The sequence below is a fragment of the Erythrolamprus reginae genome, chromosome 2, assembly GCF_031021105.1.
Source record: "Erythrolamprus reginae isolate rEryReg1 chromosome 2, rEryReg1.hap1, whole genome shotgun sequence".
Lineage (NCBI taxonomy): Eukaryota > Metazoa > Chordata > Lepidosauria > Squamata > Dipsadidae > Erythrolamprus > Erythrolamprus reginae.
This window is the reverse complement of record NC_091951.1, coordinates 27,790,711-27,804,625: the sequence shown is the minus strand read 5'-3', so window position 1 is coordinate 27,804,625 and position 13,915 is coordinate 27,790,711. Positions and strand designations below refer to the sequence as shown.

General features: G+C 40.5%; 1 protein-coding gene across 6 annotated transcripts in view; it reads right to left on the bottom strand.

Annotated features, from left to right (window-relative positions):
- Nucleotides 1–595: 595 nt before the first annotated feature.
- LOC139163021 (zinc finger protein 383-like) overlaps nt 596–13,915 on the bottom strand; it is a 30,186-nt gene continuing 16,866 nt past the window's right edge. For 2 of the 6 annotated variants that reach the window (XM_070743924.1, XM_070743925.1), the window contains exons 6-9: nt 11,188–11,820; nt 5,895–6,101; nt 2,706–2,872; nt 596–996 (exon numbers count right to left, since the gene is read on the bottom strand). In XM_070743924.1, coding sequence (XP_070600025.1) covers nt 2,727–2,872; nt 5,895–6,101; nt 11,188–11,820 — 986 coding nt within the window. In that variant the 3' untranslated portion in view covers nt 596–996; nt 2,706–2,726. The remainder of the gene's footprint in view (nt 997–2,705; nt 2,873–5,894; nt 6,102–11,187; nt 11,821–13,915) is intronic. The other 4 variants (XM_070743926.1, XM_070743928.1, XM_070743929.1 and 1 more) reach the window with 3 other exon arrangements.

Sequence of the window (13,915 nt, the reverse complement as noted above, 5' to 3'; positions counted from 1 at the left end):
GGCTGCCAATTCAGCCAAAATAGAATTGTAAATTCTCAATTGTTAATTCTCAGCGCTGACAATTTACTCACTGAGCTCCATTCAAAGCCAGGATTTCAGAATCCAGGATTAGGAGCAGTTTTCTGCTGCAAGTCTTTGCTCTCCATTGTAGGAACATTGATTTTCTCCGCCCACTTTCCCACCAGCCTATTTATGCTGCTAGGGATGACCACATAGAGATATTCAATGCCTGAATCTACGTCTACCGAGATATTCATGTCTGTCTGTTCTGTCGAGCTCTCTGGCAGACTCCTCCCGAAAATTCACAGGTACAAATTTCAGACACACACACGTTTGAAAATTCAAAACAATGTTAGCACCTTCTCACTAGGGCTGGAAAAAAGCTTAGTAAAAGCTACATTTGGAGTATAAGACGCACCCAAATTGTCAACCTCTTTTAGGGGGTGCGGGGAAAAGGGGTGTCTTATACTCCGAAAAAATATGGCACTTTAACCCAGGTAAAATTAGGGCACTGTTGGGATGTTTTTTGTCCTTGCTTATTTTGTGTGTCATAAGCTGGGAAACGGAAATGACCACATTGGGGGAATGCAAGAGATCTGAACCAAAATTGGGAATATTTTATTTTTTTATGCTGAAAAATATAGGAGTTTTTGCATGCTGCTGGTCTTTCTGACAAGAATAAAATTATATTATTTCATCTGGTCCAAGGAATCCCCTCTGCCCTCAGAGCTGTATAAAATGGATGAGTAAGTAGCCATTAATACTGGAGGAGAAAGAAAAACACTGTTGGGTTTTTTTTGAGTTGGTTTTTAAAAATGTTGCGTGAGGCCTTGGGACTCTATAAGGTCCCCTTCTTCTTCTCTCCCCCTTCTTCTGGATAAAAAGGTTTTTCAGTGGATGCTGTCGTTTTTCAGCTGCTGGGCTGGTTTTTGCATCCCTATCGTCAACTTCTCCAAAGGCAAAATCAGGAATTGGAGGATAGAATGATCTTATTGTCTGTAGGAAAAGAGAAAAGACATGTAATCCTCAATTTATGACCGTAAGTTTCAGCCCACCGTGACTGAAAGTTGTGAGGGTCAAAAAAGTAGGTGACCCAAGTGACTGATCTGATTCTATGACTTTGTGGCAGTGGTCGTTGTGCTGATAGACTAAAGCAGGGGTGGGCAATTAATTTTGCCATGGGGCCGAATAAGAAATTGGGATGGGTTTTAGAGGGCCGGATTAATATAATTAACTCTGAGTTAATTATATTATAATAAATTATAATTATATATTATATTGCATTGCATTGCATTGCATTGCATTATATTATATTAATTATATTAATTATATTAATTATATTATATTATATATTATATTATAATGATTATAATTATATTATAATTATAAATTAATTGCCCACCCCTTCCTTCCTTCCTTCCAACCTCCGCGGGCCGGTCACAGACAGCGGGCAGGCTGCATCCAGCCAGAGCTAACCACAACACTTGAAAAAAGCACTTTTGGGACAACCATGACCTGGATGACTGAGAATCTCCATAGACATATAACCATCTACGTGTTTCCATCTTTATCTGTAAGAAGGAGTGTCCAATTAGATGAGTTCCCGCCAGGGTTTAAAAATCTGTCGCCCAAATAGAGCTTTTAAACACACCTTGCAACAACTCTGATTGCGTTCTTGCAAATAGGACTTTGGCAAAAGACAAAACAGCTTAGTACAGATCAAAGCCATGTCTTTCTCCCTTTCCAGGCTTGTAAAAAAAACTTCCCCGAATCCCTTGTTGTTGTGGTTAGCTCTGGCCCAGCTCCTGCCCCAAGGACTGTGGATGTGGGGGAGACATCCACATGCTGCAGGGCTGTTTTGCCCCCCCCCCGGTGGAATCTGCTGATGAAGGCTCCTCTGACCAAGAAGACATGAGTGACAGGGAGGAGGAGAGTGGGGCAGACAGCTCAGAAGGAGATCAATTATCTAGCTCCTCCTTGGATTCAGAACAAGAGTTAATGATACAGCCACGCATGCGGAGAGCGATGCATAGGCAACAACAACTGAGAGATTATTATCAAAGAAAATGAGGCCACCTGTGGTTGGGTGGGGCTGAGGTAATTAGTGAGGCTGCTATAAAGAGCAGCCTGTGGGTTTGGCCATTGTGGAGGATTATCTGATCCTTGTGTTTCGTGACTGCTTTACTGACTTTGACCTTTTGTGTGCTGATTTCCCCCTGCTTTGAAACTAAACCAGAGCAAAGTGTGTTTCACTTTGTGAAAGAAGAAGGACTGTGAATTGCCTCACAGCTGCAAGCTAAGTATCACAGAACTGATAAGGGACTTGTACAAATTACCAGTTTGTTTGGAGACCAGTGCTCTTTGCTATCCCAAAAGAGGGCTTGGTTTAAGTGAATTTTCATTAAAAAGAACATTGTTTTGAATTTTCAAACCTGTGTGTGTCTGAAATTTGTACCTCTGAATTTTTGGGAGGATTCTACCAGAGGGCCCTACAGAACACTTGGGTTGGTTTCTATAGCCATAAACTAACTTGTTAAACCTGGATATCCATTTGGTTGCCAGAATTCCCCAGCCAACTGGGCCATTCACGAGAATTCTGAGAATTAAATGCCACCCAGGTGGAAGGCCGCCATCTTGGAGAAGAAAAGCCACAAAGCCTAATAGGGTGGTTAGATTTTTAAGGGAAGTCCATAGATCCTACTAACCGTATTCAGTCCATTTTCTCCTCAAGCGTTTCTGCTTTTGAAAACAACCCCAGGCTGTAGGGAACCATTTCTGTCAGAATTGTGTGGTATCACGCCACCGACTTCTCTGATCACAAGGTCACTCTGTGATTTATTTTCTGTCACGTCTTCGGCTGTCACGTTGTCACCTAGTAAGAGAGAACATTCAGACGTTCAAATGTCTTGAATGGATGGATAACCTCAACTAAGAACTTATTGTGCATTATAGGTGTTCTGCCAGCGTGTTTCAACCGCCCATAATTATAGGGTAATTAGTCCAGGAAGACACACACCACACAATAAAAGGAAAACCCAAAAGTTTTTATAAACAGAAAAACAGAAACAGCTCCATTTTTAAATGTCAAAGGGATTTTCTGGTACACACAAGGCACAGGCTAAATGCAATCCAATTGCTCACCCAATACCTGGGAAATTGAGTCCAATTCTAAAGTCCAGAGAGTCCACACGCAATCTTGAACAGCACAAAAATCACGATCTTGACGAAACAATGAATCAGATAAACTGCCATGAGGCTAAAACACCAGGTTGCACTTTTATCTGTAGCACTAATTACAGCAGCCCCACCCAACCACAGGTGGCCTCATTTTCTCTTGTAATAATCCTTCAGTTGTTGTCTCCTATGCATCGCTCTACGCATGCGTGGATGTGCCATTAATTCTTGTTCAGAATCCAAGGATGATACAGATGATTGATCTCCTCCTGGGCTGTCTGCCAAACTCCCCTCTTCTCTGTCACTCACGCTTCCTTGTTCAGAGGAGGCTTCGTTGGCAGACTCCATTGGGAGCAAAACAGGCCTGCGGCATGTGGATGTTTCCCCCACATCCACCTGCACATTCTTTGGGGCAGGGGCTGGGCCAGAGCTAACCACAACAATAGGTAGCCCTCGACTGCAATTAAGCCTGGAATTTGTGTTGCTCTTTACCTTTCTCTGAGTGATTCTTATCCTAGTTCCTCTCTTGTTTAAGAGATTGATAACTTACCCTCATACACTATCGGTGTCTCTTCTAAATTTGTTATTTTTAATAATTTCTATACATACAATTCTTTATTTTAGGTATACGCTACTCATCTGATGCTACCTCGCCAGAACCTAGTTTTGTCATCTGGGTCTACCACAATTCATTCTCCATTTTCTTTTTTTAATAATAATTCTAGTTTAATTCCTATGTATATTCATTTTCTATCCAATCATAAAATTTCACCTATACTTTATAATATTCTTTGTCTTTAATTTTCATTGTCAGTCTATTCAGCACTCCACAGTCCAAGATTTTCTTAATCACTTCTCCTTCAGAAGAAATAAAATTGATAAAATTGAACGGGTTGAAAGATGGGCTACAAGAATGGTGGAAGGTCTTAAGCATAAAACGTATCAGGAAAGACTTAATGAACTCAATCTGTATAGTCTGGAGGACAGAAGGAAAAGGGGGGACATGATCGAAACATTTAAATATGTTAAAGGGTTGAATAAGGTTCAGGAGGGAAGTGTTTTTAATAGGAAAGTGAATACAAGAACAAGGGGACACAATCTGAAGTTAGTTGGGGAAAAGATCAGAAGCAACATGAGAAAATATTATTTTACTGAAAGAGTAGTAGATGCTTGGAACAAACTTCCAGCAGACGTGGTTGGTAATAATAATAATTTAATTTAATAATTTATTAGACTTGTATGCCGCCCCTCTCTGAAGACTCTGAATTGAAGCATGCCTGGGATAAACATATATCCATCCCAAGATAAAATACAGGAAGTAGTATAAGGGCAGACTAGATGGACCATGAGGTCTTTTTTCTGCTGTCAATCTTCTATGTTTTTATGTTTCTAAATCTTTGTGTGAGATTTTGGCGATTTTTTGCTTCCTTGCATGTGTGGAAGCAAAACACGCTGGGGGCACGCACTCAAGACAACCAAAGCAGCGTGTGCAACGCATTGATAGCACCCAGTAATGTTGTGGTTGGCTCTGGCCCAGCTCCTGCCCCAGGGAATGTGGAGGTGGATGCAGGGGAAACGTCAACATATCACAGGCCTGTGTTATTGCCGACAGAATCAGTTCAGAGTTTAGTTTCCTCGGACGAAGAAGAAGGTGGGAGTGACTTGGAAGAGGAGGGCTTGGCACACAGCCCAGGCAGTCAATCTCCCTTATCTTCCGTTGATTCAGATGATGACGTTTTGGACCCACGCAAGCGCAGAATTATGCGTAGAAGAGACCAAGTAAGGACATATTACAGGAGACTAACAGAGGCCACCTGTGTTTGGGTGGGGCTCCAGTAATTAGGGCTGCTGCTATAAATAGCAGCATGTGGGTTAGGCCTTTGTGGAAGAATATCTGATCGCAGTTCTTCAAGAATCCTGTGTTGCTGGTTTCTGGACTTTTTTTGTTGATTTTTCACGCCTTTGAAACCAAAGCAGAGCAACGCGTGTGTGTGTGCGTGTCTCACTTCGTTGGAAGAAGAAGGGGTGTGAAGTTTCTTCACAGCTGCTAGCTAAGTACTTAATGACTGCTTAAGGGAAATTGTAGAGACCACCCGGTTGTTTTGGGATGAGTGCTCTTTGCAATACAAAAAGAGTGCTTACTTTATTTTGAATTTTGTGATAAAGAACATTGTTTTGAATTTTCAAACGTGTGTGTGTGTGTCTGAAATTTGTACCCTTGAATTTTCGGGAGGCTCCTATTAGAGAGCCCGGCAGAACAGGTAATAGCAATTATTATTATTTTATTATTTATTGGATTTGTATGCCGCCCCTCTCCGCAGACTCGGGGCGGCTAACAACAATGATAAAAAACAACATGTAACAATCCAATTTAATAAAACAACTAAAAACCCTTATTATAAAAAACACAAACATACCATACATAACTTGTAATGGCCTAGGGGAAGGAATATCCTAACTCCCCCATGCCTGGCGACAAAGGTGGGTCTTGAGAAATTTGCGAAAGACAAGGAGGGTGGGGGACATTCTAATCTCTGGGGGGAGTTGATTCCAGAGGGCCGGAGCCACTACAGAGAAGGCTCTTCCCCTGGGGCCCGCCAAACAACATTGTTTGGTCGATGGGAGCCGAAGAAGGCCAACTCTGTGGGACCTTATCGGCTGCTGGGATTCGTGCGGTAGAAGCAATCTACCCTGGTTAGAAGGATAAAATAACAACTCACAAGCATCTCTTGGTCCTGTCCTATTGTACGGGGGAGTGGGGCCATTGGGTGATTTGTAGCCATCAGATTTTCCCTCAGATGGGCTTCGAGAGGGTTGAACTTGTTTCTTGCCTCGACTCCGACTCTCTCGGTTTTCCCTTTTCTCTGAGCGCTGGAACCACCACGGCTCTCGTTGCGAGCTTAAATCTGGGTTGGATGTGAAATATTCTGGCAAGGAGAAAAAACAGAATTTAAAAAAGGCATCAAGAAGAGAAATGCTTCCAAGACACTGTTCTGTTGGGCTCTCTGGTAGAATCCTCCCAAAAACTCACAGGTACAAATTTCAGACACACACATGTTTGAAAATTCAAAACAATGTTCTTTATAACGAAAATTCACTTAAACCAAGCCCTCTTTTGGTATAGCAAAGAGCACTTGTCTCCAAACAAACTGGTAATTTGTACAAGTCCCTTATCAGTTCTGTGATACTTAGCTTGCAGCTGTGAGGCAATTCACAGTCCTTCTTCTTTCACAAAGTGAAACACACTTTGCTCTGGTTTAGTTTCAAAGCGGGAAAACATCAGCACACAAAAGGTCAAAGTCAGTAAAGCAGTCATGAAACACAACAATCAGATAATCCTCCACAATGGCCAAACCCACAGGCTGCTATTTATAGCAGCCTCACTAATTACCACAGCCCCACCCAACCACAGGTGGCCTCATTGATAATAATCTCTCAGTTGTTGTTGCCTATGCATCGATCTCTGCATGCGTGGCTGTATCATTAACTGTTGTTCTGAATCCAAGGAGGAGCTAGATAAGTGATCTCCTTCTGAGCTGTCTGCCACACTCTCCTCCTCCCTCTCACTCATGTCTTCTTGGTCAGAGGAGCCTTTATCAGCAGATTCCACCGGAGGCAAAACTGGCCTGCAGCATGTGAATGTCTCCCCCACATCCACAGTCCTTGGGGCAGGAGCTGGGCCAGAGCTATCCACAACAGACACAAAGCGAGAAAAAGGTGCAAGGGTTGCTCCTCAGATTTCTAGCAAGTCAGGAGCCCTGAAATCCTCTATTTCATTTTTTCCTGCAGTTTTTTCCACAGTTTTATTATTCTGTCCTTGCAAAAACACTCGCAAATCTCGCTTGGGGGTTTGGCAGAGGGAAGACAAATTCTTCCACGATTGCGTCGGTCATGCTCTGTCGTCGGGATAAATGTTTTTATTATTTGTGCATTGTTTATCATGCTGCATTTGATATCCTCCAGATGTTTTGGACCAAAAAATGGTCGAGCATTTTGAATGCTCTTTAAGTTCAGACACTGGACAGACAACAGGGTGAAGAATGGTACAGATGAAAATCAAACCCTTGAATCTTTATAAGCTGAATCTTATGGAATCTTAAAAATAGAATCTTAGAAATCGAAATAATAACTACATAATTCACCTAAGAGTCTTTGGTTACTGTTTCAGCAAGATTTCCCTGAGAACACAGAACAAGGTTAAGATTCATATATTGTTTTTTAAAAAAACTAATATTCAAGTAAACAATTGAATTTTGTGAAATACAAAAGTATGCAAGACAAGAATCAAGCAGAAAACAATATCCTAGTCAAGAGAGTACCAAGCAGAAGACGAATACCGCTAGAGCAAGGGTGGGCAATTAATTTTGCCATAGGGCCGCATGAGAAATTGGGATGGTTTTAGAGGGCTGGACTAATATAATTAACTCAGTTAAACCCAATAGTGTATATTATTGGGTAGAACTGAGTTAATTATATCATATATCATATATCATATATCATATATCATATATCATATATCATATATCATATATCATATATCATATATCATATATCATATATCATATATCATATATCATATATCATATACAGTGATACCTCATCTTACAAACTTAACTGGTTCCAGGATGAGGTTCTTAAGGTGAAAAGTTTGTAAGACGAAACAATGTTTCCCATAGGAATCAATGGAAAAGCAATTAATGCGTGCAAGCCCAAAACTCACCCCTTTTGCCAGCCGAAGCGCCTGTTTTTGCGCTGCTGGGATTCCCCTGCAGCATCACAAAAACATGGAAGTCCGGAGGTGGGGTTTCCCATGGAGGGGAGCCTCAGGGGATCCCAGCAGTGCAAAAACGGGCGCTTTGGCTGGCAAAAGGGGTGAGTTTTGGGCTTGCACGCATTAATCGCTTTTCCATTGATTCCTATGGGAAACATTGTTTTGTCTTACAAAATTGCAGCATCGCAAAAACACGGAAGTCCTCGAAACCCCGGCAGATTTAAGTACCCCGCGGGCCGGGGCCAGGCCTTGAATTTGACATCCCTGGACTAACACCTATTTACTTACTTACTTAATTACTTACATACAATTGCTGCCAATCTGCCTTCCATTGAAGACCTGTATACTGCACGAGCCAAAAAGAGGGCGGGTAAAATATTTACTGACCCCTCGCATCCTGGACACAAATTGTTTCAACTCCTACCCTCAAAACGTCGCTACAGAGTACTGCACACCAAGACAACTAGACACAAGAACAGTTTTTTCCCGAACGCCATCACTCTACTAAACAAATAATTCCCTCAAAACTGTCAGACTTTCTACTAAATCTGCACTTCTATTCTACTAGTTTTTCTCATCATTCCTATCACCCATTTCCTCCCATGTTGACTGTATGACTGTAACTTGTTGCGTATATCCTAAGATTTTTATTAATATTGCTTCTTCATTGCTTATTTGACCCCTATGACAATCATTAAGTGTTGTATCACATGATTCTTGACAAATGTATATTTTATTTTATGTACGTTGAGAGCATATGCACCAAGACAAATTCCTTGTGTGTCCAATCACACTTGGCCAATAAAAATTCTATTCTATTCTATTCTATTCTACTTATTTTTATTAATTAGATTTCTATGCTGCCCTTCTCGAGGCAACTCAGGGCAGCGTACAACATTATAAATGCAACAATATATATAAAGAAATCGAAATTACTTTTAAAAGAATTATACAAAATTACTAAAAGTGTTAGAAAACCTCATGTACTGTCATACGCATTCATCCAATTCAATCATTCATAATATCGGGCCGAGACAATCTCATCATTCATGGCCTCCATTCCAGCCGGCAGAGGTGGGTCTTCAGAGCTTTACGAAAGACCAGGAGGGAGGGGGTGGTACGTATCTCCGTAGGGAGTTCGTTCCAGAGGGCCGGGGCCACCACAGAGAAGGCTCTTCCCCTAGGCCCTGCCGGTCAGCATTGTTTGGCCGACGGGACCCGGAGAAGGCCGACTCTGTGGGACCTAACTGTTCTGATTCAGGCTAGTCAGAGGATAGTTGAATAATTTGCTTCAGACACTTAATGTTCAAACGGTACCACTTCTATTTATTTCTTCTACTTCATTCAGTACAATACAATTCTGTGACGCAGCAGAATTACTTTCGGTTTTCCCCGTGATAAACTAGACCATATATCTCTATAATTGCTTCACTGGCTGCTAGGAGGCATGCTTTGATTATCTGGCCGATTTTGGGTGATTAGAAAGGCAATAAAAATGCAATAACTCACAGAACAAAAACTTCACATTCCGCCGCTTTTCTGGCAGTGTCCATGTTGGTTGGATGTCAGATTGACGCAAGCAGCTACTGTTTCCGTCCAACTCCGGACGTGATGTAATTAATTAATTAATTAACTACGCTCTAAACTGCATCTTAAAATATCTTCCAAGTAACTTATTATGACCTTTTCTGCCACCTTCTGAATTTTGGATCTAACCCTCTCAAATCCTGACAGCTGAAACTGTCTGAAGACACATCTGTCACACGAAAGCTCTTCTCCCATTTCAACTTCTTCCTCGCTAAAATTCTCCTCATCGCCTAAATCAGGTAAATTGATGGCATCGGACCAGAATATCTCCAGGACCGCCTTCTGCCGCACGAATCCCAGCGACCAGTTAGGTCCCACAGAGTTGGCCTTCTCCGGGTCCCATCGACTAAGCAATGTCGTTTGGCGGGATATCAGAGTTGCCCCACCCTCCTTGCCTTTCGCAAGCTCCTTAAAACCCACCTCTGTCGTCAGGCATGGGGGAATTGAAATTTCCCTTCCCCCTAGGCTTATAGAATTTATACATGGTGTGCTTGTATGTATGAGTGGTACTTTAAATTGGGGTTTTTAAGATTATTTTTAATATTAGATTTGTTTACATTGTCTTTTTATATTGTTGTTAGCCGCCCCGAGTCTTCGGAGAGGGGCGGCATACAAATCAAATCAAATCAAATCAAATCAAATCAAATCAAATCAAATCAAATCAAATCAAATCAAATCAAATCAAATCAAATCAAATCAAATCAAATCAAATCAAATCAAATCAAATCAAATCAAATCAAATCAAATCAAATCAAATCAAATCAAATCAAATCAAATCAAATCAAATCAAATCAAATCAAATCAAATCAAATCAAATCAAATCAAATCAAATCAAATCAAATCAAATCAAATCAAATCAAATCAAATCAAATCAAATCAAATCAAATCAAATCAAATCAAATCAAATCAAATCAAATCAAATCAAATCAAATCAAATCAAATCAAATCAAATCAAATCAAATCAAATCAAATCAAATCAAATCAAATCAAATCAAATCAAATCAAATCAAATCAAATCAAATTTTATATATATATATGAATGATGAGGCAGCAGCCATCTCGATCACCGGAACATAAAAACTTTAATAAAACCACTTAGCTTTCGTTAGCGTGCTGCTAACTTCGTCAGAGTTTTAAAATGCCGTGGGAGACAAACATGTCTCCCACGGCATTTTAAAACTCTGACGAAGTTAGCAGCACGCTAACGAAAGCTAAGTGGTTTTATTAAAGTTTTTATGTTCCGGTGATCGAGATGGCTGCTGCCTCATCATTCACGTATGTACCTGGAACTCGCATTTTTAGGACTATTCTTGATATATATATATATATATAAATATAATATAAAATAATATAAAATAAAATAAAATAAAATAATAAAATAAAATTAAATTAAATTTAAATTAAATTAAAATTAAATTTAAATAAATAAATATAAAATAAAATTAATTAAATTAAATTAAATTAAATTAAATTAAATTAAATTAAATTAAATTAAATTAAATTAAATTAAATTAAATTAAATTAATAAATTGACAGGTTTCATGTCACCCTACCGCTCTGATTCTGACCATTGCAATGGGCTGACAAGGAGCAAACACAACACTAACCGGCCGATGGGATACATGAGCTAAAAGACGGTTGGTCTGGTTGGTTACCTGGTTGGTTCTCCTCCTGACGCTCCCGGAAGGAAGAGCTGTCGTAAAGGCTGTCCCTGTATCTGTAGGTGTTCTCTCCCAGGTGGACCCTCTGGTGCTTGGTCAGGTAGGGCCTCCAGCGGAAGCTCTCCCCGCACTGGAGGCACTTGTACGGCTTCTCCCCGGTGTGGATCCTCAGGTGCTCCGTCAGGGTGGAGCGCCGGTTGAAGCTCCGCCCACACCTGGGGCACTCGTAGGGCTTCTCGCCCGTGTGGATACGCAGGTGGGCGTTGAGGTGCGTGCTCTGGAAGAAACGCTTCCCGCAGGCCGGGCACTCGTAGGGCTTCTCCCCTGTGTGGGTCCGGCGGTGCTTCACCAGCTCGAATTTATACTGGAAGGCTTTCCCACAGTCGTGGCACGCGTGCTTCTTCTCGACCTGAACAATCTTGATCTGGCTGATGTCGGTGACGTCGTTCCCACTGGGGGGCGGCTCCGATTCAGTCTTGATAGGCCACCTGAGCGGCTGTCCGCCTGAGCCTTGCCTGAGCCCACAGATCTCAAGGCTGGGCTTCACCCCGCAATGCGTCTTTGACAAGGCAGATGCATTACGCAGGGGCTCAGCTTCTGGGGCGTCGTTCTCGATGGTGCCACCTGCTGGAGGAGAGAGGAAGAGCAAGGCAGAGACAGCAGCTGAATTAAATGTATGTATGTATGTATGTATGTATGTATGTATGTATGTATGTATGTATGTATTTATTTATTTACTTACTTACCTATTTATTTATTTATTTATTTATTTATTGGATTTGTATGCCGCCCCTCTCCATAGACTCGGGGCGGCTAACAACAATGATAAAAACAGCATGTAACAAACCAATACTAAAAACAACTAAAAAACCATTATTATAAAACCAAACATACACGCAAACATACCATCCATAAATTGTAAAGGCCTAGGGGGAAGGAATATCTCAGTTCACCCATGCCTGACGGCAGAGGTGGGTTTTAAGGAGCTTACGAAAGGCGAGAAGGGTGGGGGCAATTCTAATCTCTGTGGGGGAGCTGGTTCCAGAGGGCCGGGGCCACCACAGAGAAGGCTCTTCCCCTGGGAAGTTATGTATGTATGTATGTATGTATTTATTTATTTATTTATTTTTATTTGTTTATTTATTTATTTATGGGCCACCCTTCTCCTCACGGACTCAGGGTGGCTCACAAGGGTAAAATAAACGATAATCAAAACATTAAAAATGCACAAAACCCACAATAAAAACGAACAATCATTCCTCTTTCATACTAATGGCCAGAGCGAAGCTGTCAAAGATTTATATCACAAGAAGGGGTGAGCTTCTGCCCGGATGGGGGGAACGCAGTGGGGTAGCGAAAATGGAGCTCCACCCCAGAGCACCCAATTTGCACTGAAAGATGTTGAAAGAAAATGGAGAACATCCTGCATAAGCCACGCCCACAGTGTGGTAGTAAAATTTTTGGTAGCCCTTCGTGATCACAAGATTTCTATTCCCACTATCCCAATAGTTTTGTTTTTCCTTTAACTCTTTTATGTATCTAGATCAGTGGTTCCCATCTAAGCATCTCTAAAATCCTGATCCCCCCCCCCCCCCGTGACATACGATTCTTATTATTTAAAAGTAACTCCTACTCATGTGGGGCAGGCCTAAAAGGCCAATAACTTGGTTTAAACAAGGTTTCAAAATTGCCTCCATTAAAACTCAAATTGCCCCCCCTGTGGGGCGTTTGGCCCACATTGGGAACCACTGATCTAGATGTATATTTTACCTATTTTTATTGGTTTTCTTTTGTTTCTCTATTTCTATTTTCTATTTTATTTTACTATATTGTTTTGTTTTGTTTTATTTTATTTTATATTATTTTATATTTTATTTTATTTTATTTATTTTACTATATTGTTTTATTTTATTTTATATTATTTTATATATTATTTTATTTTATTTATTTTACTATATTGTTTTATTTATTTTATTTTATTTTATTTTATTTATTTATTTAATTTATTTATTTAATTTATTTAATTTATTTAATTTGTTTTATTTATTTTATTTTATATTATTTTATATTATTTTATATTATTTTATATTATTTTATATTATTTTATATTATTTTATATTATTTTATTTATTTTACTATTCTATTCTATTCTATTCTATTTTATACGTACACGCACACAAATACTGAACGGCTCAACCAAGTAGCTGGCATTGTACACTGAGAGCTTATGCACCGGAGACAAATTCCATGTGTGTCCACTTGGCCAATAAAGAATTCTGTTGTGTACAAGAACATCTGCACAGTAAATGGGACAGATCCTCCCAAGTCCAGATGGGAGATTCTATAGAAGGTCATGGAGAATAACAGTGTCACGATCCTCTGGGACTTCCAAATGCAGATGGACAAGCGGATACAAACCAATCAATCTGTCAACAGGGTAAGAGACAGAGAGCAGAATGCAGAGGTGGTGACAGATGTAATAGAGTCAAGGGACAGCAAAAGCAGGCAGAAGAAGCCTAAGAAGGTGTACCAGGGCCTGAAGGAGGAACTAGAGAGGATGTGGAAAGTACAGGCCAAGGTGAAATTGGGGCAGTGACTTCTATACTGTGAGATCCAACCTATCCCAGAATAACATCAGAGCTATCTGTCCAGAAGAGGGCAGTGTTGGGATAACAGGAAAACAAACTCACCAGGATAAGATATGGCAGTGCATAGAAACATA